Here is a 25,428-nt window from a genome sequence, read left to right on the forward strand (position 1 = left end):
ATCAGTGGTCTCAAACTCAAACCCTTCGTGGGGCTACATTTTGGATTTGTAGGTACTTGGAGGGCCGCAGAAAAACTAGTTAATGTCTTATTAAAGAAATGACAATTCTTTAGCACTCTCCAGACCAGTAGAGGTTAATCTTTACGAATGGGTATATATCCAATCATGACCAGCAGGTGGAGACTGAAAACAAAACTGTGGGACAGTATATAATATACTCCCTTCTCTATTTACATCAGTCTTCTTTCAGTCTCCAGCAGGTGTTGAGTGATCTGTACCCATCTCTGTTGGAATTTGTTTAGGGGGTTTCTAGTCCCTGTTTTTGGCCGGACAGAGCTTGGGCGGGCCCTGTTTGGGGGTCCGTCCGACCTCGGGGGTGTCAAACCCGGCGGGTCTCGAGCGGGGTCCCTCCCCCTACTTCCTCCACCTCCCCACATTTTTTTAGAGGAGCCTCAGCAGTAAGCCTTGCCCCCTAAATCAAGCAAGGCATATTGCTTTGAGAGCCTGTGGAGTCTGTTCTGTAAAAAAAAAAAATCCTGAGGTAGTGCCGGTCTGCAGGGTTGCTTCCCTGTCAGTTTAATGTTTTTTACTGTATTTTTTCTTCTAACCGGCACTTTGTTTCTAGCTAGGTCGCGTATGGAGCAATTGTGCCCTTCTCCCGGGGAGTGGAACACAATTAGGTCCAGCCGCGAGGCACTCGCGGCCGGACTGAAATCGGTAGTTTGGCCCGGTGAGGTGGTGGAGCTCCGTCGGCAGCGGCTGCAGGCGCCCAGAGCTCCCCGCCGATGGTGCCTCGCGAGTCGGCTGGGAGCAGTGGGGAAGCCCGGTCTTCCCCAACCGCCCACGGAGGGATTCCCCGAAGGATTCCCTCTCAGCTGATTTTTTGACAGCTGATGCCGACTTGCCTGTTTTAGCGGCTGGGACTGTTCAGCCTTCTCAGCGGCTACAGGCCATGGAGGGAGCATTTTTGGCGGGAACTTCGCCATTTTCTCTGTCTGGCCCCTCCATTTTGTCTGCAACCTCAGGTGACCTTCCCCCTGTATTGCAAACACAGGGGCAGGTTTCAGCAGGGACCTCTGCTGGGGCAGGGAGTCCCTGGGGACCCCCAGGGGTTTTTTGTCCCCAATTTAATTTCTTTCTTTGTGCAGACAATTGGGGGTCCCACGTGCACCTGGGGGGTTTCGGGGGTGGTTTCCCTCCGCGCCCCCTATGGCTTTGCCTCCCTCTTTTCGTTTGGCATCCCCTCTTCCTCCTCCCTCATCCAAGCGCCCATGGGGGGGCTTGGATTGCGAATTGGTGGTCGGAGGAGCGTGTTGGCATGGTTGAGGACCTGGCTGCTTTGGCGGGCTTCCAGGATCCTCTAGAGGGGACGCCTGCTGGCAGCGGGGCGGCGGGTTTCCCGTCTTCCAGAGCAGATGTGTCCAGTGGTGCGCTTTTTATTCAGAGGGATGAGCTTTTAGACCTGATGTAGCAGGTCTCCTTGGTGCTGCATTTTTGAAGTTGCGCCACCGGAGACCCCGCGTATGGGGGCCCCTCTGCTTCAGGGGGTCTGTCCTGTTTCCCGCTCTTTTCCTGTGCGTCAGGATTTTCGGGATTTTGTGTTGGCGCAGTGGCCTACGGGCGCCGTTTCGTTTGGTGTGCGCCTTGGCTCATGGGTATCCCATCCCGGAGGGGGATAGGGCTACCTTAATTTCGCCAATGGGGGACGCGGTGGTCTCGGCACTTCCTAAGCGGCATACCGTGCCTGTTATGGACCGTTCTGCTCTTAGGGTCTCTGAGGAGCGTACGTTAGAGACACTTCTTAAGTATAATTTTGATGTCTCTGCCTTGGGGGTCCAGGCGGCTATTTGTGTGGGGCTGGTGGCTCGCACCGTGTTTCGGTGGTCTGAGCATGTCCTGGATCGTGAGTCTGATGACTGGTCCTTAGTGGATCAGGAGGTGGTGAAGTTTGAGATGACTGCCTCGTTCCTCTCGGTTGTTCTTTGTGACTTGGTGCTGCTAAGTCTGGGACTTTTGGTGGCCGCACACTGTACCTTGTGGCTTCGCGCTTGGTCGGCGGTTGCCGCATCCAAAACTGAACTTCCCAAAATTTCCCTTTCGGGGGTTGTTTTTTGTTTAGAGAGGACTTAGATCCGGTGGTTCAGACTCTGACGGACTCTGAGGTGCCCCGTCTGCCTGAGGATCGTGCCCGCCCGGCATCTCGGGTTGGCATTGCCCGGGGGCGTCTGCGGGAATTTCGCAAGTTTCGCCTGGGGCATGGTATTGCTTCTTTCCAGGCTTCCGGTTTTTTCCCCGGGGTCGGTTGGCTTAGCACATGCAGTCTTTTCAGGGGGCCCGTCGGGGGGCTGGGAGTTCCCCCCCGGTTCCCCTGCTGCCCGTCCTGCGCGATGTCTCTTTGCCGGCGCCCCCTTTGGTTCCCGTGGGTGCCCGGCTTCGCAACTTGTTTCCCAAGTGGGCCAAGATCACGTCCGATCAGTGGGTCCTGGTGGTGGTGCGGGACGGTTATGTACTTGAATTTTGCCCGCTCTCTGCCGGATCATATCTAGCCTCTCCATGTCCGGTGGCATGGGAGACGCTAGCCTTTCGCCAGACCCTTCAGCGCTTGCTAGATCTCTAAGCAGTTGTCCAGTGTCCCCTCAGGAGTGCGGTATTGGCTGGTACGCCATTTCCTTTATGGGGCCCTAAAGGGAGGGGACCTTTCGGCCCATCCTTGGTTTAAACTGAGGTCAACAGGACTCTCAGAATTCCCTTTTATTCGCTTGGACACACTGCAGTCTGTCCTTCTGGAGGTTCAGCCGGGGGAGTTCCTGACTTCTCTCGCTCTGGCGGAGGCCTACTTGCCTGTTTCCATTCGGGCCTCTCCTCAGCTCTTTCTTTGCGATATTGGGTCTGCACTATCAGTTCTGTGTGCTTCCCTTGGGCCTGGCCACGACTCCCCGGACGTTCGCCAAGTTGATGGTGGTCGTCACGGCGGCATTGCTGTCAGAGGGCATTCTGGTGCACCCCTTCTGGGATGACTGGTTGTTTTGGGCGAAGTCGTTGCAGGAGAGCGCCCGAGTTACGGCTCGGGTGGTTGAGTTTCTCCGGTCACTGGGCTGGGTGGTCAACCTTTCCAAGAGTCAGTTGGTCCCCGCTCAGCATCTGGAGTACCTTGGGGTTCTGTTCGACACCTCCTTGGGGAAGGTCTTCCTTCCAGAGGCCCGGGTAAGCAAATTGCAATCTCAGATTCGCCTTCTTTTGGCGTCCCGGTGTCCTCGGGCGCAGGATTTCCTCCAAGTCTTGGGGTCGATGGCAGCGTTCCTGGATGTTGTGAGGTGGGCACGGGCCCACATGTGTCTCTTCAGTATGCTCTGCTCCGTAGATGGTCACCCCAGAGGCTCAGTTTGGAGGTCCCTGTCCCTCTGCGAGGCCTGGCGCGCTGCAGTCTTCTTTGGTGGCTCCAGACCTCTCATCTGGTCCAGAGGATGAGTCTGGATCTATCGCAGTGGACGGTGCTTCTCACGGATGCCAGTCTCCTCGGTTGGGGGGGCTCAGTGTCTAGGTCACTCAGCTCAGGGCACCTGGTCCATGGAGGAGGCGTCCTGGTCGATCAACATGTTGGAGACCAGAGCCGTCCCTCTGGCGCTGTTAGCCTTCCGCTCCCTCTTGATGGGCAAGTCGGTCAGAGTCCGGTCTGACAATGCCACAGCGGTGGCTTATGTCAATCGTTGAGGCACCAAGAGTGCTCAGGTGGCGGAGGAGGCGGCTCGGCTTATGCTTTGGGGCGGAGTCACGCCTTCTGGACCTCTCGGCCTCTCACATGGCCGGGGTGGAGAATGTTAAGGTGAACTTCCTCAGTCACATCTTAGATCACAGAGAGTGGTGTCTCAGCCCTGTGGCTTTTCAGTTGATAATGCAGGCTTGGGGTCAGGCCCTGATGGACCTGACGGCCACGAGTGGCAATGCCGAGGTGTTCCGCTTCTTCAGTCGTCGCAGGGATGGACTGGCCGAGGGTCTGGATGCTCTGGTTCAACCATGGCCAACAGAGGGGCTGTTGTGCATGTTCCCTCCGTGGCCATTAGTGGGCAGAGTTCTTCTCCGCATTATTCGACATCCGGGTCTGGTGGCTCCAGATTGGCCTCGGCATCCGTGATACACAGATCTGGTGACACTTTGGTGGCGGATCCTCTTCCTCTGCCTCCCTTGGACGACCTTCTGACGCAGGGTCCCATTCCCATGTTCGACCCGTCTCCCTTCTGTCTTACGGCTTGGCTTTTGAAAGGGGTCGCCTTGGTAAGAAGGGGTATTCAGATAGGGTGATTTCTACACTCTTGGGGTCCTGGAGGCTTTCTACCTCTCAGGCTTCTGTGTGGATTTGGCACTTCTTTGAGGGATGGTGCCAGGTGCGGGGAGTGGTCTCTCTTCGCGTTTCTGTGCCTAACATCCTAGAGTTCTTGCAAGATGGCCTGGATAGAGGCCTGGCTTCGGCTTCTCTCCGGATTCAGCTTGTGGCCTTGTCAGCCTTTCGGGGGTTTGTGACGGGTCAGCGTTTGACAGCCATTCCTGATGTGATTCGCTTTTTGCGGGCGGCCAAGGTGCTCAGACCTCCCATGCGGTCCTCTATTCCCTCTTGGAATCTCAGTCTGGTTCTCTCTATTCTGATGCACCCGCCCTTCGAACCGTTGGGCGGCTGCTCTTTAAAGGACCTTACTCTGAAGACGGTCTTTTTGGTGGACATTTCTTCCGCTAGGCGTGTTTCTGAGCTACAGGTTTTCTCTTGTAGGGCTCCCTTCTTGGAGTTTTCTAGGGAGCAGGTTGTCTTGAGGCCTGTTCCTTCCTTTTCTGCCGAAAGTAGTTTTTCCTTTTCATGTCAATCAATCTGTGGTCCTCCCTGTCTTGGGTAGTTGGGAGGGCTCTACTGAGCAAAGACAGCTGAGCAAGTTGGATGTTGGTCGGGTCCTTCGCTCTTATGTGCAACGGACCCAGGAGATCAGGAAATAAAATCATCTCTTTGTCCTTCTGACTGGTCCTCTTAGGGGGGCTGGCGCTTCTAGGGCTACTATTGCATGCTAGATCAAGGAGACTATTGCTTCCGCTTCTCTTCTGGGGCAGCAGCCCGTTCCGGAGTTTCTCAAAGCTCATTCTACTCGGGGTCAGGCGGCTTCTTTGGCTGAGTCGTCGCTCGTGCCTCCAGTGGACATTTGTAAGGCTGCGGTTTGGTCTTCCTTGTATTCCTTTGTCAGACTCTTTCGGGTAGATGTTCTGGCGCGTCAGGACGCGGTGTTCGGTGTGTGTGTTCTGGTGTCAGCCCTTCGGGGGTCCCGCCCATGTGAGGGACTGCTTTGGTACGTCCCATTCGTAAAGATTAACCTCTACTGGTCTGGAGAGTGCTAAAGAAGGAGAAATTAGGTTCTTACCTGCTAATTTACTTTCTTTTAGCTTCTCCAGACCAGTAGAGGTCCCCACCCTGTCTGTTGTTGTTGTTGGGGCTGTTTCGCGGGCAGTTTTTGTTTTTTGCTGCGGGTTCTAGTATTTTTCTAGGGCCGGGGAGAATTAAAGAACAGCGGCTGTGGCTCGGCTGGCTTAGCTGGCGAGCTGTGGGGACATTTTCCAACAGCATTTGGGTATGTTATTTGTTACTCCTGTTCGGAGTATTGTTTTCTTTCTGTTTTCCAGTTCTTAGTTCTGCTTGGCTATTCGGCAGACTGATGTAAATAGAGAAGGGAGTATATTATATACAGTGGTGCCTCACACAACGAACTTAATTCGTTCCAGGAGCAAGTTTGTTATGCGAAAAGTTCGTTGTGTGAAACGCGTTTTCCCATAAGAATACATGTAAAACAAAATAATTCGTTCTGCAGCCCTGTTGTCCCATAAGAATACATGTAAAACAAAATAATTCGTTCTGCAGCCCTACATTTCCCTCCCTCCACCTCACCTTATATACAGAGTTTGCCAGCTTTCTTTTTCACCCAGCCGCACGATTTCAAAAAGCTGTGCACGCGCAGCTGCTGGAGTTGATCAATGTTCTCCTCTCCTGCAACTTCCGGTTTCCGGTTGCGTCAGAGGAGAAGATTGAACAACAGAGCATGCGCGCATGTGCTGCTCTTTGAAAGTGTGTGGCTGGCCGAAAAAGAAAGCCGGAAAACTCGGTATCTAAGGTAAGGTGGAGGGAGATGATGGAACACTGCATTCAGACAGGAGGGTGCTGCTGTTCCCGGCTCACATTAGGAAGCGGCGAGAGTAGTTCCGCCCCCCCCCCCGGGCCCCTCGGGCGACTTCGTTGTGTGAAACGAAGTTCGTTATAGGGAGCAAGACAAAAAGTTTGTTATGCGCAGCGTTCGCTGTGCGAGGCGTCCGTTATGCGAGGCACCACTGTACTGTCCCACAGTTTTGTTTTCAGTCTCCACCTGCTGGTCATGATTGGATATATACCCATTCATAAAGATTAACCTCTACTGGTCTGGAGAAGCTAAAAGAAAGTAAATTAGCAGGTAAGAACCTAATTTCTCCTTTTGCATGAGGTAAAACTCTTTATAGTTAAAAGGAAAGATATATAAACTATAAAGAGTTTTACCTTATGCAAAATTGTCATTTCTTTAATAAGACATTAACTATTTTTTCTGCAGCCCTCACATTTAAAGTTTAATATATTTCCTTTCTCAAAACTGACACATTTCAATAACTATATTGAAAATAAAATCATTTTCCCTACCTTTGTTGGCTGGTGGCTTTATTTTTCTGTGCTTTTAACTATGTTTCCAGGGCCTTGTCCTTTGACTGTTTTTCTCTCCATCTTCACTTTTTGCCTTGCATCCATCTTTGGCATTAACTTAATATTCAATTTTTCTGCTTTCTTTTCAAAATCTACGTTTCCATGTCTTACCTTCCCTTCCTATCTCTCTCTTCTTCCGTCCTATTTCCATGGTCTGACATCTCTTTCTTTCCTTTCTCTCCCTCCCTCCTTCCTTCCTTTCCCCTGGTCTGGCATCTGTCTCCTTCCCTCCCCCCATGCCCTGGCATCTCTTTCTCCCCCTCTATGGTCTGATTTCTCCTTTCCTTCCCTCCCTCCCATGAACTTGGCATCTCTTGTTCCTCTCCTCTCCCTTGTCTTCCTTCTCCTTCCTTCCCTCTCTTTCCCCAATTGGATGCAGCAGCAACAGAAGCAGCATTTCCCTTCCCCCTTTTCTGTGCAGCAGAAGCATTTCTCTTCCCCTTTCCCTCCCCCTCCCTTTCCCTATGCAGCAGAAGCAGCATTTCCCTCCCCCCTTTCCTGTGCAGGAGAGGCATTTCTCTTCCCCCTTCTCTCCCTCTCCCTTTCCCTGTGCAGCAGCAGCAGCATTTCCCTAGGGTCCTCCTTTCATATGCAGCAGAGCATTTCTCTTTCCCCTCCCCTTCCGTTCCCTTCCTTGTGGAGCAGCAGTGTGTCTGGCCGGCTCCCAGTCGATCGTTCTGTTGAAAGCCGCGGGTGGTGGCTCCTCACGAGATCCGCGCCTGCGTCAGAAGCCTCTCTGATGTTGTGACGTCAGAGAGGCTTCCGATGCAGGAGTGGATAGCGCAAGGAGCCGCCATCCGCGGCTTTGAACGGATCGATTTACTGAGCCGGCCAGACACGCTGCTGCTCCACAAGGGAAGGGGGAAGAGAAATGCTGGTGTGGATGGCGCGAGGAGCCGCCACCGGCCCCAGCTTTACAGTTGATCATCGCGTCCAGACTGCGGGCCGCAAAATAGCACCTGGAGAGCCACATGCGGCCCGTGGGTCACGTGTTTGAGACCGCTGCACTACATCAACCGGTTCACCTTTATCCACATTTATTCACACCTTCAAAGAAACAAAGCAAATGGATAAAGCAAGGCCTCCATTAAATCATGTTTGTCTATGTGCCCCATAATTTTATATTTTATAATAGTTTTCACTATTTTGCCCAGCACAGAAGTCAGGCTTATTGGTCTGTAATTTTCCAGATCACCCCTGGAACCCTTTTAAAAAATCAGTGTAACATTGGCCATCCTCTAATCTTCAGGTAATACTATACTATTTTAGCGATAGGTTACAGATCACTAACAGCAGATCAGCAATTTCATATTCTTTTAGTACCCTGGGATGTATACCTTCTCCAAGGACAAGCAGGTATCATATGCACATATGCATAACGTTATCCATGAAACCCAGTATGGACACATATCAAGTGCATTGTCACTTTAAATTTTTTAAGGCAGTGCCTTTACCGTGCACATGCTGGTGCCTTCTTGCCTGACATCAGCATGAAGGAACATCAGTTCATTTTCCACAGAGCTGAGAAGCTGTGTCTTCAGCTTTCTCCTCAGCACATCAAACCTTTTTTGCGCTTTCCCATCATTTTCACGAGGAGATCTAGACTATGCTCAGACAAGAGTTCTCGGAGCCACTGCAGATGCAGTCTTCAAAGGCTACCATGCCAGCCTCAGCCCAATCCAAGGTTGCATCAAGAACAATATCTTACACTCCTGCTTGATGTCAAGCATCAGAGTCGACGTAGACCCACTCAATGCCTGCATCATCATTGGTGGAGAATGCATCCCCTATTGCACCTTGATGCACAATCAACCCTTGCCTTGATGCACCTCTGCACTCTCTCGATACTCTCCTCGACACACTCTTCCAGATTCACCTACATTTCCTGCTTTATCCCAGGACAAGCAGGCAGCATATTCTCACACATGTGTGACGTCACCAACGGAGCCCCGGTATGGACACTTTAAAAGTGCATCGCCACTTTAAGATCTTGGAAGTTTCATGATAGCCCACACCGCGCATGTCTGAGTGCCTTCCCGCCCAACACACATGCAGTCCCTCAGTTCAGATTCATGAAGGGATGTTTTAATGTAAAACCACCTCTAAAGTCCCCTCCAGTCATCTGGGACCTTAATGTGGTCCTTTCCAGGTTAATGAAGCCTCCATTTGAGCCAATGGCTACAACACATCTCAAGTTTCTTACCTGGAAAGTTGTGTTTCTCATCTCACTCACTTCTGCAAGCAGAGTCAGTGAGCTTCAAGCTTTAGTGGCAGATCCACCTTTCACAGTTTTTCACCATGCCAAATTGGTTCTCCGCACACACCCTAAATTTCGGCCGAAGGTTGTTACTGAATTCCACCTCAATCAGTCAATTGTGCTTCCAGTTTTTTCTCTAAGCCTCATTCTCATGCAGGTGAAACAGCTCTTCACACTCTGGACTGCAAATGTACTTTGAACTATTATATTGACAGAAGAAAGCCACATAGAACATCTTCTCAACTTTTCATCTCATTCAATCCTAACAAATTGGGGCATTCTATTTCTAAGAGAACAATTTCCAACTGGTTGGCTGCCTATATATCGTTCTGTTATGCTCAGGCTGGACTGCAACTGGAGAGTCATGTCACAGCCCACAAGGTCCGAGTTGTGGCGGCTTCTGTAGCTTTCCTTAGATCTACTCCTATTGAGGAAATCTGTAAAGCTGCCACCTGGTCCTCGGTTCATACTTTCACCTCTCATTACTCTCTGGAGTCTGTTTCCAGATGGGATGAGCACTTCGGCCAGTCAGTATTACAAAATCTATTTTCCTAAATGGCCAACTCTCCCACCATCCCATTTCTGGTTAGCTTGGAGGTCATCCATGTGTGAGAATATGCTGCCTGTTTGTCCTGGGATAAAGCAAAGTTACTTACCGTAACAGGTATTATCCAAGAACAGCAGGCAGATATTCTCACAACCCACCCACTTCCCCTGGTTGGCTTCTTAGCTGGCTTATCTGAACTGAGGAACAGCTTGCCTGCAATGGGCAGAAAGGCACTCGCACATATGCAGTGCAGGCTATCGCAAACTTTCCAAGATCTTAAAGTGGCGATGCACTTTTAAAGTGTCCATACCGGGGCTCCATCAGTGACATCACCCATGTGTGAGAATATCTGCCTGCTGTCCCTGGATAACACCTGTTACAGTAAGTAACTGTGCTTTTTGATGCTTGGGCTGTGGGAGATCTTTCATGGTCGTCTTAAGACTGTCAGTCTTATTCCAGAACTTATCAGTCTTGGCTGTTTTTAATGCACACATGGTACTCTACTTTCTTTAGCCTCTGGAAGGCCTGATTCATGAATCTCACTGCAGAAGCTGTCATTGTCACTTTGATAATGCCTGCCTGTTGAGTTTTCTTGTAGCCCGCAGATTTAGTTGTATGCCAGCATCTGTGAATAGAACTCCACAGTTATCATCCTCTGAGGTTCATTTGGAGACACATGTTCAAGATTCTTTTCCACGCACATGATTGCTATTCTATTGTGTCACCTATGTAATGCAAGGCATGATCCACAGGCAATTTTGGAGAATCAGAGTATTCAATGATGGCTTCAATTTTGGAAGACTCGGGCTTCTGCAACCACAAGCAAACTTCCTTGGGCAACAGCTTCAGCAGTACTTTCCATGCTATGGAACAGCTTCCATTCTGGCCTATATTCTTATGTTGCTTTATTTTACTTTGCCAGACATCAAAAACCATCATTATACCGCCTAATGCTCCAATCGGTGTTTCTCCAATACTTTCTACACTTTCAACTCCAACATCTTTTTCTACTTGCCTGCTGGAGATGCTTTTATGTTTGTTGCTCTTGCTTTTAGAGACTTAAGCTGAAATCTCCATATGTTAAAACGGCTATTGGAGTAGTCCAAAGGAAGAGAGCAGAGTATGCCTGGTCTTCAAACTCACTTTATTAGCAACCAAATGAAATCCATGCACAAAGAAGTCTTGTCAATCATTAAAGCATGCAGCAAATCATGGACTCATTGCCTGCATCAGGTATCCTAGAACAGTGTTTCTCAACTCGGTCCTGGAGTACCTCCTTGCCAGTCAGGTTTTCAGGATATCCACAATGAATATGCATGAAAGAAATTTGCATAGAATGGAGGCAGTGTATGCAAATCAAGTTTGTGCATTTTCACTGTGGATATCACAAAAACCTGACTGGCAAGGGGGTACTTGAGATGGATAACCTAGACATACAGATGGATAAACTGGACATACTGGCCTCACTTGTGTATGCTGGACACTACAGACATTTTTAACATATATTTTCCCATAGCCTATACCAGCTTTCCTTTCAAGCTAACCAGATGGCCCAGCCTGTACCTTGATGTCTGTGAACACATTTATCCTTTGAAATGCTAACCCAGCTGGCCTTTGCTCCAAAGTTCCTGTCTCCATTCCCTGCTGGGAGGATACTTCTCCAAGGTTCTGCTGAGCTGTTATCAGTGCTGTATGACTTCACATATGCAAGGCACCCTGAAAAGCCATAAAACATGTATAACAAGCAACAATCCCTGCAGGATGACGGGGGAGTAGAGAGATGAGGGAGCTTGGTACCGAGACAGCACTTTTAACCAGACTGGACATTTGCTGCCTGTCTCTGAAGCATGGTATGGGAACCAAGCACAGCTGGGGTGTTGAAAGGTCACCCTTGCCAACTTTCTGCATAAGACTATCTACAAGGTCGCCATCTTAAAGATGTACAGCGTTGTAAAACCACAAATTAGCATCTGCAAGGTGATAAGGATCTCAGAGCTGGAGGAAGAAAGTTCACGAAGAATTCTCTGTTTCTGCTCGGGCCCCCCTCCTTTGGGGGGGAGAAGGGAGAGAGGCGTGGACTGGGAGGAGGAATAGTTAGGTATACATTTTTGTACCAATAGGGAAGTACATGACCAGAGTTCGGGGATGTGCTTTTTGGAACAAAGGAAGAATTTCTCTGTATAAAAAAAAACGTGCATCACAGGTAGAGCCAGAGAGATTTACTTGCTTATGCCAGCGGGTGTGCTAGCCCCCTGTTTGGCATATGGGTGTAAGTTCTACTCTCCATTGCATATTCTGAACTGACAATATATTTCTTCTGCTATGTCTTTGCTGCTGTAATTTTGTAAGTCTTTATACAAACAATAAAAATATTGTCTGTTTTGGAAAATACAATGCCATCTCGTAGTCATTCCAATGAGGTAAACTAAGCAGCATTTACTTCATACTCCAGGACCAAGTTGAGAAACACTGTCCTAGAACATCTAATATTATAAAATGCCATGTAACATAGATATCACAACATGAAACAAATAATTGACAATACTTAGAATGAATTTTTAAAAAATTAAGAATTATATAAAATTTAAATATTAAAATTTAAAAGACATACATACCCAAACAGATAAATGACAAACCAAAAGTAAAAGCCAAATCCATGCAGACACTATGAAAAAAAGAATGCATACTTGTAGTGTTTTAAATGTACTGGACAATACACACAAAATTATCCAATCAAAGAAATAAATAAATAAAACCAGTCTTCCACATATATTTTGATTGTTCTGATATATAATTGCAAAAATGACTAAAGATGTGGAGGGGCATAATCAAAAGAAACGTCTAAGTTCCCTTTTGGCCTAAGTCCCTAGGCGTTGAATGTAGGCAGAAGGGAAATGTCCACTCTAAAAAAAACCATCCCCCCGCAACGATCATCGGCAGAGCAAGAGCAAATTATCATATATATATATATCTGTTTTGTTGTGCAAGTGGTATTCTTATGTAATTAAAATGTAATGTTTTTGGTGGATGTTGAAAGGTAGATAGAGTAAGCAAGTGCTTACACACCAAACAGGAGCTATCAGGGAGTGTGGCAACCTGCCGTGTGTGTAAGTTCAAATTCTGGAGAAGGGAGAGTTGTGGGAACTAATTTTTCTTTTCAATTACGATTTTTATAGTAAGCAATGGTAAGTTTTTTTCTCTTTAAAGCAGTCGTATTCTTCCAGAATATGCTGTTCAAAGTGCATGAATTCTGCAAAAGCCGTGTGACAAGTAGAGACATAAAAAACAGCTTAACTGGAGAGTTTGCCGAAACTAGGATCCTTGTTGGGATCTGCAATTACAGCCTTTATATAATAAAACCATTGTGGCTGGATTGGACATCTCACTTGTCTTTTCTGTTGTACTGCTCACATTGTAGGGCAAGTTATTTCTTCCATTTGTTTGGTTGTATTGCTCTATTAACATTTGTAGTGCATCCTGTTTGCATTGCCGTTGAATTTATGTGTATGCACTAAGATATATTCAAACTAACAATAGACTAACAAAAAGAGTTGAGTGACAGAACCAAAACTTTGTGTAGTAATTCTCCTTCCTTTCTGTTTCAGAGTTCCTGTTGCACCGTGCAAAGGCAGATTTATCTGTGTTGGATGTCAACAAGAACACAGCTCTTCACCTGGCCTGTAGTAAAGTAAGTAGGGAATTGAGGGATGGGGATGAACAGAGACACTGTGACATGAGCTGAATAATCTGTGCTAGTGCAGGCTAGATACAAAGATAGATGGGAGGCTTTATCATTCTGTGAAATTGCTGGAGAAAAAAAAACAGTGAAAAATATTGGGGCTGATGCAGAAAGCTTCCATGAGCCTAGCTGTCAGGTTTTACATGTTTGTTAATGACTGGGCAGTGCAGAGCGAGTTTGAACATAGAAGACATGGATGTACATTGATTAAATAAAATATATGGTAATGAGACCGTTAAATATTCCACGACAATGCAGAGAAGGAAACAATGGCTTTTGATATGTAAACAACACAAGCAATTTTTGAGAGGTCTGGGGTAGTGCTGCCTGATTTCAGGGAAAAAATTTTCAATTCGATTCAGCCTATTGAATCGATTTAATTTGATTCACTTTTCCTGCCAAGTTGGGGTTTTTTTTGTTTTGTTTTTTTTATTTTCAGACATCCTGGCAGGTTTATTTTGAAGTTTTTCCACCCTACCCAATCTCCCTTGCTATCTCCAACCCCATGCCGATGCTGTGGTGTAAACAAAATAAAAAATACTTTTTCTCTCTCTGTTAGGTCCTAGCTCACGCTCGCTGTCTAACACCAGCTCTGGCAGGATACATATTTCAAATATGACATATTGTAATCACAAAATAGAAAATAAAATTATTTTTTTCTACCTTCCAATGTCATATCCAATATTTGTTTCTTTCCCACTGTCTATCATCTCTCTCTCTCCCTGCCTTGTGCCCTAGGTCAAACCATTCTATTCCCCCCTCCATGTAGCATCTCTCCTTTCCTCCCCCTCCATTATCATGTGCAACATTTTTGTCATCCCCCCCCCCCCCCCCGCACCATCTCTCCCTGCCCTCCACCCTTTGTCCAACATTTCTCCCTCTCTCTTCTCCATGCATGTCTCCCTCCCCTTCACCATATGAAGGATTTCTCCCTCTCACCCCTTTCAACCTCTTTGTTTCATCTCTCCCTTCCTCTCCTTCACCCCAACAATTCTTCCTCTTGCCTTTCTCCCCACATATGCAGCGTCTTTCCTCCCCTCCCATTTCCCTGAGCAGCATCTGCATGTTCTGATTTGAGCCTCCAATCAGCGCTTCCTTCGCTTTGCAATTTTTGGGCAGCATTATCAGTTTTGTTGTAGCCACTGCCCCGTGGCTTTTCACCAAAAATTAAGGTAGTGGTGGTGGCGGCCTTGCATAAGCAAGGCATTCTAGTTCATCCCTATCTGGACAACTGGTTGATACGAGCAAAATCTTTGCAGGAGAGCTTCCGGGTCACAACTCGGGTTGTGGAGTTTCTACAGTTGTTAGGCTGGATAGTCAACCTGTCCACAAGCCAGTTGACTCCATCTCAGCACTTGGAGTATCTCAGCGTTCTCTTCGACACCAGCTTGGGGGAAGTTTTTCTTTCCAAGGCCCGAGTGTTGAAATTGCAGTCGCAGATTCGCTCACTGATGGATTGTCGTTTTCCTGAGGCACAGGATTTTCTGCAGGTCTTAGGGTCATTGGCAGCCTCCCTGGAAATAGTCAGGTGGGCTCAGGCTCACATGCACCCTTTTCAGTATGCTCTTCTTCAGCAGTGGTCGCCACAGACTCATGACCTGGACTCTCCCGTCCTTCGGGGGCTAGTTTGTCACAGTCTGCGCTGGTGGCTACAGTCTTCCAAAATGGGAGTGAGTCTGGATCAGCCCCAGTGGACAGTACTTCTTACGGACGCCAGTCTTCTCGGTTGGGGAGCTCAATGTCTCGGTCGCTCGGCGCAAAGAGGCTGGTCGCTGGTGGAGGCGTCCTGGTCGATCAATATTCTGGAGATTAGAGCCATTCGGTTGGTGTTAGTGGCCTTCCAGTCATTGCTAGAGGGCAAGTCAGTTCAGGTTCTCACAGACAATGCTTACGTCAGTCTTCAAGGGGGAGCCAAGAGTCATCTGGTAGTTCAGGAGTCAACTCTTCTCATAGAATAGGCAGAGGCTCATCTTCTGGACATCTCAGCTTCCCACATAGCGGGAGTGGACAATGTCCAGGCAGATTTCTTCAGTCGTCATGTGCTGGATCCTGGCAAGTGGTGTCTCGGGCTGGAAGTCTTCTTGTTGATTGTTCAGTCATGGGGCCAGCCAGTCATGGACCTCATGGCCACAAATGTCAGCGCAAAATCATCAAGGTTCTTCAGTCAGTGCAGGGATGTCCAGGCCAAGATATCTGCCTCATAAAAATTTTGTATGCAAGAAATTTTTGCAAGGATAATATTTAAATACAGTAAAAGTGTATACTGACTCTTTCACTTTTGTTCTGACATACGCACAAGAAATTGTATTTACAGCAAATCTTTTGTACACAGAGGCCCTCCTTCCCTCCCCACCTCCTTGAAGAGGGTGCAAGTTCTGTTTTCATAAAATTTTCTTAGCTTTCTACATGGCACAGTATTTTCAAGGACAAGTAGGACATTTTCTCACAAAGGAACCTGATGCAAACACTACCCAACATACTGCAACTTTGGCAGCATCAAACCACACATGGGACCAAACAACTCACTAATTATCTGGATGACCATAACATACTCCACCCCACACAATCTGGCTTCAGATCCAATTTCAGCACAGAAACTCTCCTAGCCTCCCTTATGGACACAATCAGACAACACCTCAGCACAGGGAAAAAAATGCTCCTTATACAATTAGACCTAACCGCAGCCTTTGACCTAGTGGATCACAATATCCTTCTGCAAATTTTGGACGCAATAGGTATCTCTGATAAAGTATACGCTTGGTTTGAAGGCTTCCTAAAATCCAGAACCTACAGCGTAAAATCAAACAACGTAAAATCAGAACCTTGGGCAAACCCCTGCGGAGTACCACAGGGTTCCCCACTATCACCCACCCTCTTCAACCTATACACTGCCTCTCTCGGAACACATCTGAACAATCTAGGTATAATTACCTACAGCTACGCGGACGACATTACCATCCTCACACCTTACGATCAACCTAAACCCACCATGCCAAACATCCTACACAGAATACTTAATACAGTTACGATCTGGATGAAAGATCACAAACTTAAACTCAACCCAGACAAAACCAAACTCATCCTATTCGAAAATGACAAAATCCAAACCTCAAAAAATTTAGAAATCAACTCTATCAACTACCCCATCCAAACCACCATAAAACTACTAGGAATGACCTTAGACAGAAGCTGTACCATGCAACCACAAATAAATAATACAATCCAGAAATCCTTCACAATCATGAGAAATTTGAGACAAGTCCGGAAATTTTTTGAAAGAAATCAATTCCAGCTTATAGTACAATCTCTAATCCTAGGACTGCTAGACTATTGCAACATCCTATTCCTCCCATGCCCTGCTACTATGATCAAACAACTTCAAACAATCCAAAACACAGCCTTGAGACTCATCTTCTCATTAAGAAAATTTGACCACATCACAGAAGCTTACATCAACTCACATTGGCTACCAATCCAAGGAAGAATACAATTCAAATTCTACTGCATGCTATTTAAATCCCTAAACGGAGACAGTCCTTCCTACCTGAATAACCGCCTCAACCAAGCATCCACACTCAGACACAGAAAAACGCACTCCCCATTCATACCCCCCCCGATCAATGAAGTAAGAAGATCAAAACTTCACGATGGCCTCCTAGCCACTCAAGCCGCAAAAATGGATACCCGAATTTCCAAACTACTGATGACCACATCAGACTACAAGACATTCAGAAAAGAAATAAAAACAATACTTTTTAAGAAACTCCTAAATCAGCCCTAACTTCACCTAATTTTACCTCCATGTACACAATTTACTGTAAACTGTAATTATCCTTACCTCGAAACTACCTAACTGCCACTCTAATGTATCTTCAATTCCTACATTGTAACCCCGTTTTATAAATCTTTTTGTAAGCCGCCTTGAACCGCAAGGTAATGGCGGAATAGAAATCCCTAATGTAATGTAATGTAATGTAACAGTCTTAATTTTTCCACGTAGCAGAGAGCTCATGTTCTATGAGTTCTCCTCTATGTTTCTTTTTTTTCCCAATCTCTTCTTTCATGGTACACAGTTTTTTTTCTTAACATTTTATACTTCTAGTGCAGATATTTTCCTCTCTCCTCATTGAACCATTTGTGGAAGGTTTTCTGGATGCAGCTAAAATGACTAACAGGATCAGAGAGATCAGCATCTGTTGAGGTCAAGCTGAAAGGTAGCAATGCAAAAGAGACCCTTGACTCTAACTTAGAAGAGACGGAAAGATCTGCAGAGTTATTGGATCTTTGACCATGAGCTGAAATAGAAAGGAGAACCACGGTTGTCTGGGTCACTAAGGAGCTACGAGGATCATGGTGTCCGATTCTTGAGTTAGTGATCAGCATTTTGAGTATGAGAGGAATTGGAGGAAACGCATAAACGAACTTGTTCATCCCATTCAGAAGAAAAGCATCTGCCTCCAGATAATGATAGAACAGAATTGAGTCAGTTTGTGATTGCTGGGGGGACATAAATAGGTCTATCCGAGGTATTTCCCACTGAGAAAATATCTGATTTAAGACCTTGAGTGGAGTTTCCACTCATGGAGCCGAAGCTCTGTTGAGCTTATCGGCAAGTGTATTTTGTGCTCCTTGATCATAAACAGCTTTGAAGAAAATGTTTTGAGCAATTGCCCAATTCCACAACTCCTCAGTTTCTTGACAGAGCATCAGAGAGTTCGTCCCTCCTTGATTGTCTATGTAACACATTGCGATTTGATTGTCGGTGTGAACAAGGGGGACAGGATTAAATATACTGTTGAAAAGTCTTCAGTGCATTCCAAATTGCTTTGAGTTCCAAGTGGGTTATGTGGAACTTCTATTCTTGAGCAGGCCAGTCACCCTGTGTTATGAAACCATCAAGGAGAACTCCCCAAGTATATATGGACGAGTCAGTGATCAAAACTTTCTGATGTTGCAGCATTTGAAAGAACAGTCCTTTGGAAATATTTGGAAAATTTATCCATCACTGAAGAGATTGAGGAAGCTATGATGTGACTGCAATCTTCTGAGAGAATGGATCAAGAGCTTGAGACCATTGAGATGCCAGGGACCACTGAGCTGTTCTGAGATGGACGCGAAGGGGGTAATATGCACTGTAGACACTATGGCCCGGATTTGGCATCCCAATTGTAGGCGGCTAACTGCTGCCTAACCAGCCAATTGGGATGCACATTTCTTAAAAAAAAACAAAAAACCTCCCAAGACAGGCCACCTACATTGCAGGGGCCTCTGGGAGCCTAGGAAGGCATGGGCGTGCCTTAGCCTGGAAGTAGCCTTAGGCAGGCCTAGGTGGCACTACGCACCTCCCTAGGCCCACGGTAGAAATGTACAATGTAGGCCAGCAAAATGCCAGCCTACATTGTAAGCAGACACGGCCACTGAGCTTATCACGGCAAGGGATCTCCCTGCCACAATAAGTTTAGTGGCAGCAGCCACCCATCCCTCCCCCCTTCGATCACCGGCAGGAGGGATGCCCAGTCCCTCCTACCGGAGCAACCCCCCCCCCCCCCCCGAACATCTGCTGAAGATTGACGGCAGGAGGGATGCCCAGTCCCTCCTGCCGGAAACCCCCACCTTGTCTGAACATCGCGAAGACCCTACAGGCAGTGCTGGCTAATAAGGTTTGCCAAAGCACCTTTACAGACCACCCAGAAAAGCTCACAGAAGTCTCAAAGGTAAGGTTTTAATAGTTGAAAACAAAGGTAGACTTTTATTATGCAGTCTTTACAAAATAAACAAGTTTTCAGGAAAAACAAAATCAATCCAAAAACAGGGCAAAAAGGTAAAACAGAAAATATACAATGCACAAGAATCAAATAATGCAGCACTTGAAACAAACACAGAACAATAGGTAAGTATAGGTAATGGCTGACTGCTTGTATTCAGTGGATCTTTGGCTTCCTTCAGCCTGGTTAGATGCCACGCCCAGACTCTGCTTAGGCCTTGTTTACAGGATATCAGGAGGCTCAAAAGAGAGGAGAAAAATAACCTTGAGTAAGTTCCAAACACAAACACCACTTCACAGGTTCATTTATCAGAACTACTGAATAGTTTTTGCATAGTTAACTCCACACAGTGGGTATGGTGCAGCATAGGCTTCACAGTTCAGTAAAGTCATTCAATTAGTCCCAGCCAAAAAGGAAAAATAAAAAAATCATCCATGAAACAAAACCCAGTTCAAGCTGACTCTTTTCAGGTGAGAACAATAAAGGTTTACTGCATAGCTCCTTTGCAATAAAGCAAGCAAAAAGGCAAAAGAATTCTTTCTCCGAGAAAGAAACAATCAGTAGGGTTCATTCAGCTAATGTCCATATCCTCATTCAGCTCACCTTGTACAGGCACTTCTTCACACACCTCCATGCATTCCTCAAGAGTAGGCCAAGTTGACTGAGTGGGCAGTCCATTTTCCTCCAATTCCATTAGCTCCTCACCAGGACTGGTTCTGGGTTGAGCTCTGTTCCACCTTCTGGTCTGCTTCTCTGGCACCTTCAGCCAGGCTGGTTTCCTTCCTGAGCCTCTCTTTTCACTGTCTGAGGCCCCAGGCTCTGAGGTATGGGAATGGGCCAGTTCAGCCTTTGGCTCCCCCTTTGGCCAAGCTGAAAATAGCAGTCAGGGAACATATGCTGCTTAAAGGCAGTTTTAAAGGGTTTTGTTTTTTTTTACCTTAAATAGGCTCCTTTTGCAGAGCCGCTTTTCTCATTCTGCACAGAGATGGACTCTAAGGTTTCTGTACTGGGAGAGGCAGCCTCATAGCTATGGAAATTTCTCTGACAGAATTTACTACCACCTGAAATATTATTCTCCCTGCTTTTACCATGGGGCAAGATGAAAGCAGTGCCGAACTTGCCACAACATGTATTCTCACATCCCCTCCCACCTCTCCTAGATGCTGTATTCTTTAGCTTTGTTACTGTCTTCTGATCCCACACACTCATCCTGGTGGGACAGCACATGTGCAATAAGATGAATGTATGGGATCAGAAGACAATGATAAGGTGGCTGTTACCTGCGAGTAGCTGCCGGTAGCCGCGGGTAACCCGCAGAAATGGTGGGGAAAAATCAAGTGGTCACAATGGGTACGGACACAAGGCCATCCACTGCCCTGTGGAGCAGTAAATGACCTTTTCTCCGCAGTTAAGGAAGGGAACTTGTGCGGTCACCGATCGCATGGAGCCCCCTCCTTTCTTCTTTCCTATTGATCGCCACCACATCTATCTCCCTTACCTTCGTGGCACATTTTAATTTAATTTGTTCAAGCAGCCTGAGCCTGAAGTCGCATGTGTCTGGGAAGCTTCTATTCTCTGACGCAACTTCTAGTTCTGTCAGAGGAGAAGCTTTCGCAGAAGCACGCAACTTTAGGTTCAGACTGCTTGAACAGAGCAAATGGAAGAGGCAGAGAGAAGGCAGACAATGGATGGAAGGAATTGAATGAGGAGAAGATGAGGAAAGCAGAAACCAGACAACAAAGGCAGAAAAAAAAATTCTATTTATTTTCTTTTTTTTTTGCTTTAGGATAAAGTAGTATATTAGTTATGTTGATAAAAATTTATAAACACTTTCACTAAATCACCTTGCTTCTTTATAAAAAACACTGTCACTATAAATCAACAAGTAACTGAAGTTGTTTAGTGAACACTCTTACCCACAGCTGAGGTCCCAGTGAAAAAATCACGGAGCAGCTGTCTGAGAGACCATCATAGTTGTTCACAGTCTCACCCACCATACAACGGCTAAATAACATCAAATAAAATAAAGTAACAAAACCAACTTAGCTTTGAATGGTGTGGGTAATCAATAAAACTAATCCGGGCTCCTCCTTTATTCATATCACTGCATGCATTGCACTGCATGCATTGCAATATTCGAAAAAGCCGACAAACGGGAAAGAAAGTGCTGTTCAAGTTATCTACCAGTGGGTCCTCGTCGGATGTAGAGGACAACGCAAGTTCTAAAGGAAAAAGTGCAGTCAAGTCAGCAGAATCTCTTCCCCTGCTACCGGATTCTTTTTTACGGTTACCAACTCAGTTGCCAGTAGAAGTAACGGAAACAGCGGATCCGGTGGTGAGACCCAAGGGCAATCGATCCAAGAAATTACCCCGCAAGTAAACACGGGAGTGTTCAATTTATCGTCGAGAGTTCTCACCAAGGCAGAGGAAGAGTTACTGACCAAAGGACTTTCTTTCGTACCCGTTAACAAATATGACGCTTTTCAAACTCGGGCGTCTTTACATAGATTTTTTCGGGTACTGCGATTAAAAACATTTTTTGGTGATAAATCACCTGCACTTGATCCTGTTGAACCATTGAGAGGAATGAAATCAAAATCTAAGTGGATTCCCCCCGGAGCACCAGACGTCTCAGTGGCTGCTTTCGAAAAAGCAGTATTACGGGACGTTGAAATATTTGAGACTTTCAATGTTAAATGTGGCTCTAATTTATCTTCACAGCAGTTTAGCATACTCAGGTCGTTGCAGCAGGATCCTACTATCATTATCCAACGTGCCGATAAAGGCGGTGGGATAGTGATACAGGATCATGAGCAATACTGTACAGAAGCCTTAAGGCAGTTGTTGGATAACAGTTTTTATAGGGAGATTAATAGGGATCCTACTCAAGATATTAAGAAAGCAATCGATATTGCATTACATACAGCTCGTCAGGCGGAGGTCATCACAGCCAGGGAGTTTAAATGTTTGAATGTGAAGTTTCCAGAAATCCCCTATATCTACTTCATCCCCAAAATCCATAAGTCCCTCACTTGCCCTCCGGGCCGTCCGATTGTGGCGGGCATTGGTTCGGTGTTGGAGCCGCTGTCTAGGTTTATTGACAGTTTTATTTGTGAACAAGTTAGTACTGCAGTCTTTTGTACGTGATTCCTCTCACTTCCTTCAAAGTTTGCAGGGAAGTGGGAATCAAGACTGTAAGCTGTTAGTCACTGCAGACGTCTCTGCATTGTATACCAATGTGCCACAATCGGCGGCCCTGGCAATTATTAAGAAAGTAATGAATAACTTGAATGTGTCAACACAGAGGAAGGAACTGGTGGGTACATTGGCTGAATTTGTGATCTGTCAAAATTATTTTCACTTCGCAAATAGGTTCTTCATTCAGACTAAGGGGGTGGCGATGGGGGCCACAGTGGCCCCATCTGTCGCCTGCCTCTATATGTCTGAATATGAAGAAAAGTATGTCTATACATCTAGGTGGTTTAGTCAAGTTGGCCTATGGAGAAGATACATCGACGATATCTTTTTTACGTGGAATGGGGAGCGTTACGAGTTGGAGGATTTCCTTAAAGAATTAAATCAGGTAGATTCTAACATCACTCTTACTTTTGAAGTGAGTGCCAATAAAGTATCCTTTTTGGATATTCAGGTAGTTAAATCTTCACTTAATTCTCAGGCACGGTTTGACACCACTTTATATAGGAAACCCTCCGACCGTAACACGCTCCTCCATTACCACAGTTATCATCCAAAACCCCTCCGGGATAGTATACCGGTGGGGCAATTTTTAAGATTGCGGAGGATATGCTCTGACGAGCGGGATTTCCACCAGCAGGCCACACTTTTATACACAAAGTTCATTGAACGGGGCTACCCTTCCAGGGTAGTCAGAGCAGCATGGAAAAGAGCCCGCAATTGTCAGCGGGAGTGGCTATTCTATCCGAAAGAAAGGGAGAGAAGTGGGGCTTTGGTATGCGTATTACCCTATTCCAATAGGAGTCAACAACTTAGACAAATTATTTGAAGCACTGGTCAGTGTTGCAGGTACACGAGAGCATGAAGGAAATTCCATTGTTTGCCTATACTCGGGGCCGTAATTTGGGCCAAATTCTTAAACATCGGGTCCCTGGTCAACATACTAGCAGGGGTCCCCATGTAAGTTGTTCTCAATGTGTATATTGCTCCCATGTCCTCAACACTAACCAAGTACTCATTCCTCAATCAGGGGGCAAAAAATTTTATTTAAGAACTGATACTAATTGTACTTCAGTAGCAGTAGTATATTGTATTATATGCCCTTGTGGGCTTTATTACATAGGGCACACTCGGCGGGCAATTAAAATTTGCATCGCCGAGCATTTGAGTAATATTAGATGCAAACGTGTGTCGGCTCCTCTTGTGAGCCACTGGCTTGAACAGCAGCATTCAATTGAGGATGTGAAGTATACGGTATTAGCAAGTGCCCATAAAGAAACTGGGGATGTCACTCAATTTCTGTTATATTTAGAACAGAAGTTTATTTTCCAATGGCATACCTTGGCCCCTATAGGGTTAAATAATGAAATCGAATGGTTTCACCTGTAGAAGGAGATAGTGTATTATGTGGACGACAGTGACGATTTTGGGGTAATCGTCAGTGAGGACATGAAGTCTGCCAATCAAGTGGAGCAGGCTTCGTCCAAGGCAAGACAAATCATGGGCTGCATACGAAGGGGTTTCGTCAGTCGTAAGGCAGAAGTCATTATGCCATTGTATAGATCCATGGTGAGGCCCCACCTGGAATACTGTGTGCAATTCTGGAGGCCGCATTATCGCAAGGATGTGCTGAGACTGGAGTCGGTGCAAAGAATGGCCACCCGGATGGTCTCGGGACTCAAGGATCTACCATACGAAAAACGGCTTGACAAATTACAGCTATACTCGCTCGAGGAGCGCAGAGAGAGGGGGGACATGATCGAGACGTTCAAGTATCTTACGGGCCGCATCGAGGCGGAGGAAGATATCTTCTTTTTCAAGGGTCCCACGACAACAAGAGGGCATCCGTTGAAAATCAGGGGCGGGAAACTACGAGGTGACACCAGGAAATTCTTTTTCACTGAAAGAGTGGTTGATCGCTGGAATAGTCTTCCACTACAGGTGATTGAGGCCAGCAGCGTGCCTGATTTTAAGGCCAAATGGGATTGGCACATGGGATCTATTCACAGAGCAAAGATAGGGGAGGGACATTAAGGTGGGCAGACTAGATGGGCCGTGGGCCCTTATCTGCCGTCTATTTCTATGTTTCTATGTTATGATGACACTGAATGAGAAGAGGGGAGTGTATTTAAGGTGTGACCTGCTGACGGGAATCCCGTCGTCAGTAGCTAGTCTGTGTGCAGTATGGAGTGTGTTGTGCCGGTAAGTCGGAGAGTGAATGTTTGTTGTAGGTAATTGTAATTTTTGAGAATATTGAGAAAGTAGTAGTAACTGAAGGGTCTGGTGTTAAAAAAGTATGTGCAATGCATGCAGTGATATGAATAAAGGAGGAGCCCGGAGCAGTTTTATTGATTACCCACACCATTCAAAGCTAAGTTGGTTTTGTTACTTTATTTTATTTGATGTTATTTAGCCGTTGTATGGTGGGTGAGACTGTGAACAACTATGATGGTCTCTCAGACAGCTGCTCCGTTATTTTTTCACTGGGACCTCAGCTGTGGGTCTGAGTGTTCACTAAACAACTTCAGTTACTTGTTGATTTATAGTGACAGTGTTTTTTATAAAGAAGCAAGGTGATTTAGTGAAAGTGTTTATTAATAATATCACCTTGGATAAGTAAGTTCCCTTGAGGTACAAGATAAAAATTTATAAACAAAGCCCTGCCAGCTGAACATCTCTTTCTCTAGTTCAGCAGCCAAAACTTTGATTTATAAAATGACAATTGTATAGAATATTGTTTCTTTTTATACTTTAAGAAAATAAGTTCAGTATAAAACTATTCAAGGCTTGTGTGGATGAGATCAGGTTTATTTGCGGGGGCAAGGACCGAGCTCATGGGGACAGGGACTGAGCTCCCGGAGACGGGGACAAATTTTTTCCCCTTGTCATTCTCTAATAAGATTCTCTCAAAGGTTTCATTAGATGAGAATACATGTCCTGCTGTTCTCTGAGAACATCTGCTGCAGATGAGTAACTTCACTTTATGCTTGCAGTAGAAGATGTGCACTCAGACATCCGTGTGCGGCTCTGCTGCATCGCCTTCATTGTGTGCTGTGAGGCTGTTTTCGGTGGAACTTAACTGGACCCAGCAACTGCTATCATATATGTTATGTTGTCCTGTAGTACGGGGGGGGATAACTGGACTAAGATCCTCAATTTTTCACCCTTGTA

At 46.2% G+C, this 25,428-nt stretch overlaps 1 protein-coding gene across 3 annotated transcripts in view; it reads left to right on the forward strand.

Annotated features, from left to right (window-relative positions):
- Positions 1 to 25,428, forward strand: part of ANKRD52 (ankyrin repeat domain 52) — a 235,565-nt gene that overhangs the window by 194,357 nt on the left and 15,780 nt on the right. For all 3 annotated transcript variants that reach the window (XM_033937117.1, XM_033937118.1, XM_033937119.1), the window contains one exon: positions 13,164 to 13,246. In XM_033937117.1, coding sequence (XP_033793008.1) covers positions 13,164 to 13,246 — 83 coding nt within the window. The remainder of the gene's footprint in view (positions 1 to 13,163; positions 13,247 to 25,428) is intronic.

This window comes from Geotrypetes seraphini, chromosome 3 (assembly GCF_902459505.1).
Source record: "Geotrypetes seraphini chromosome 3, aGeoSer1.1, whole genome shotgun sequence".
NCBI classification, from domain to species: Eukaryota; Metazoa; Chordata; class Amphibia; order Gymnophiona; family Dermophiidae; genus Geotrypetes; species Geotrypetes seraphini.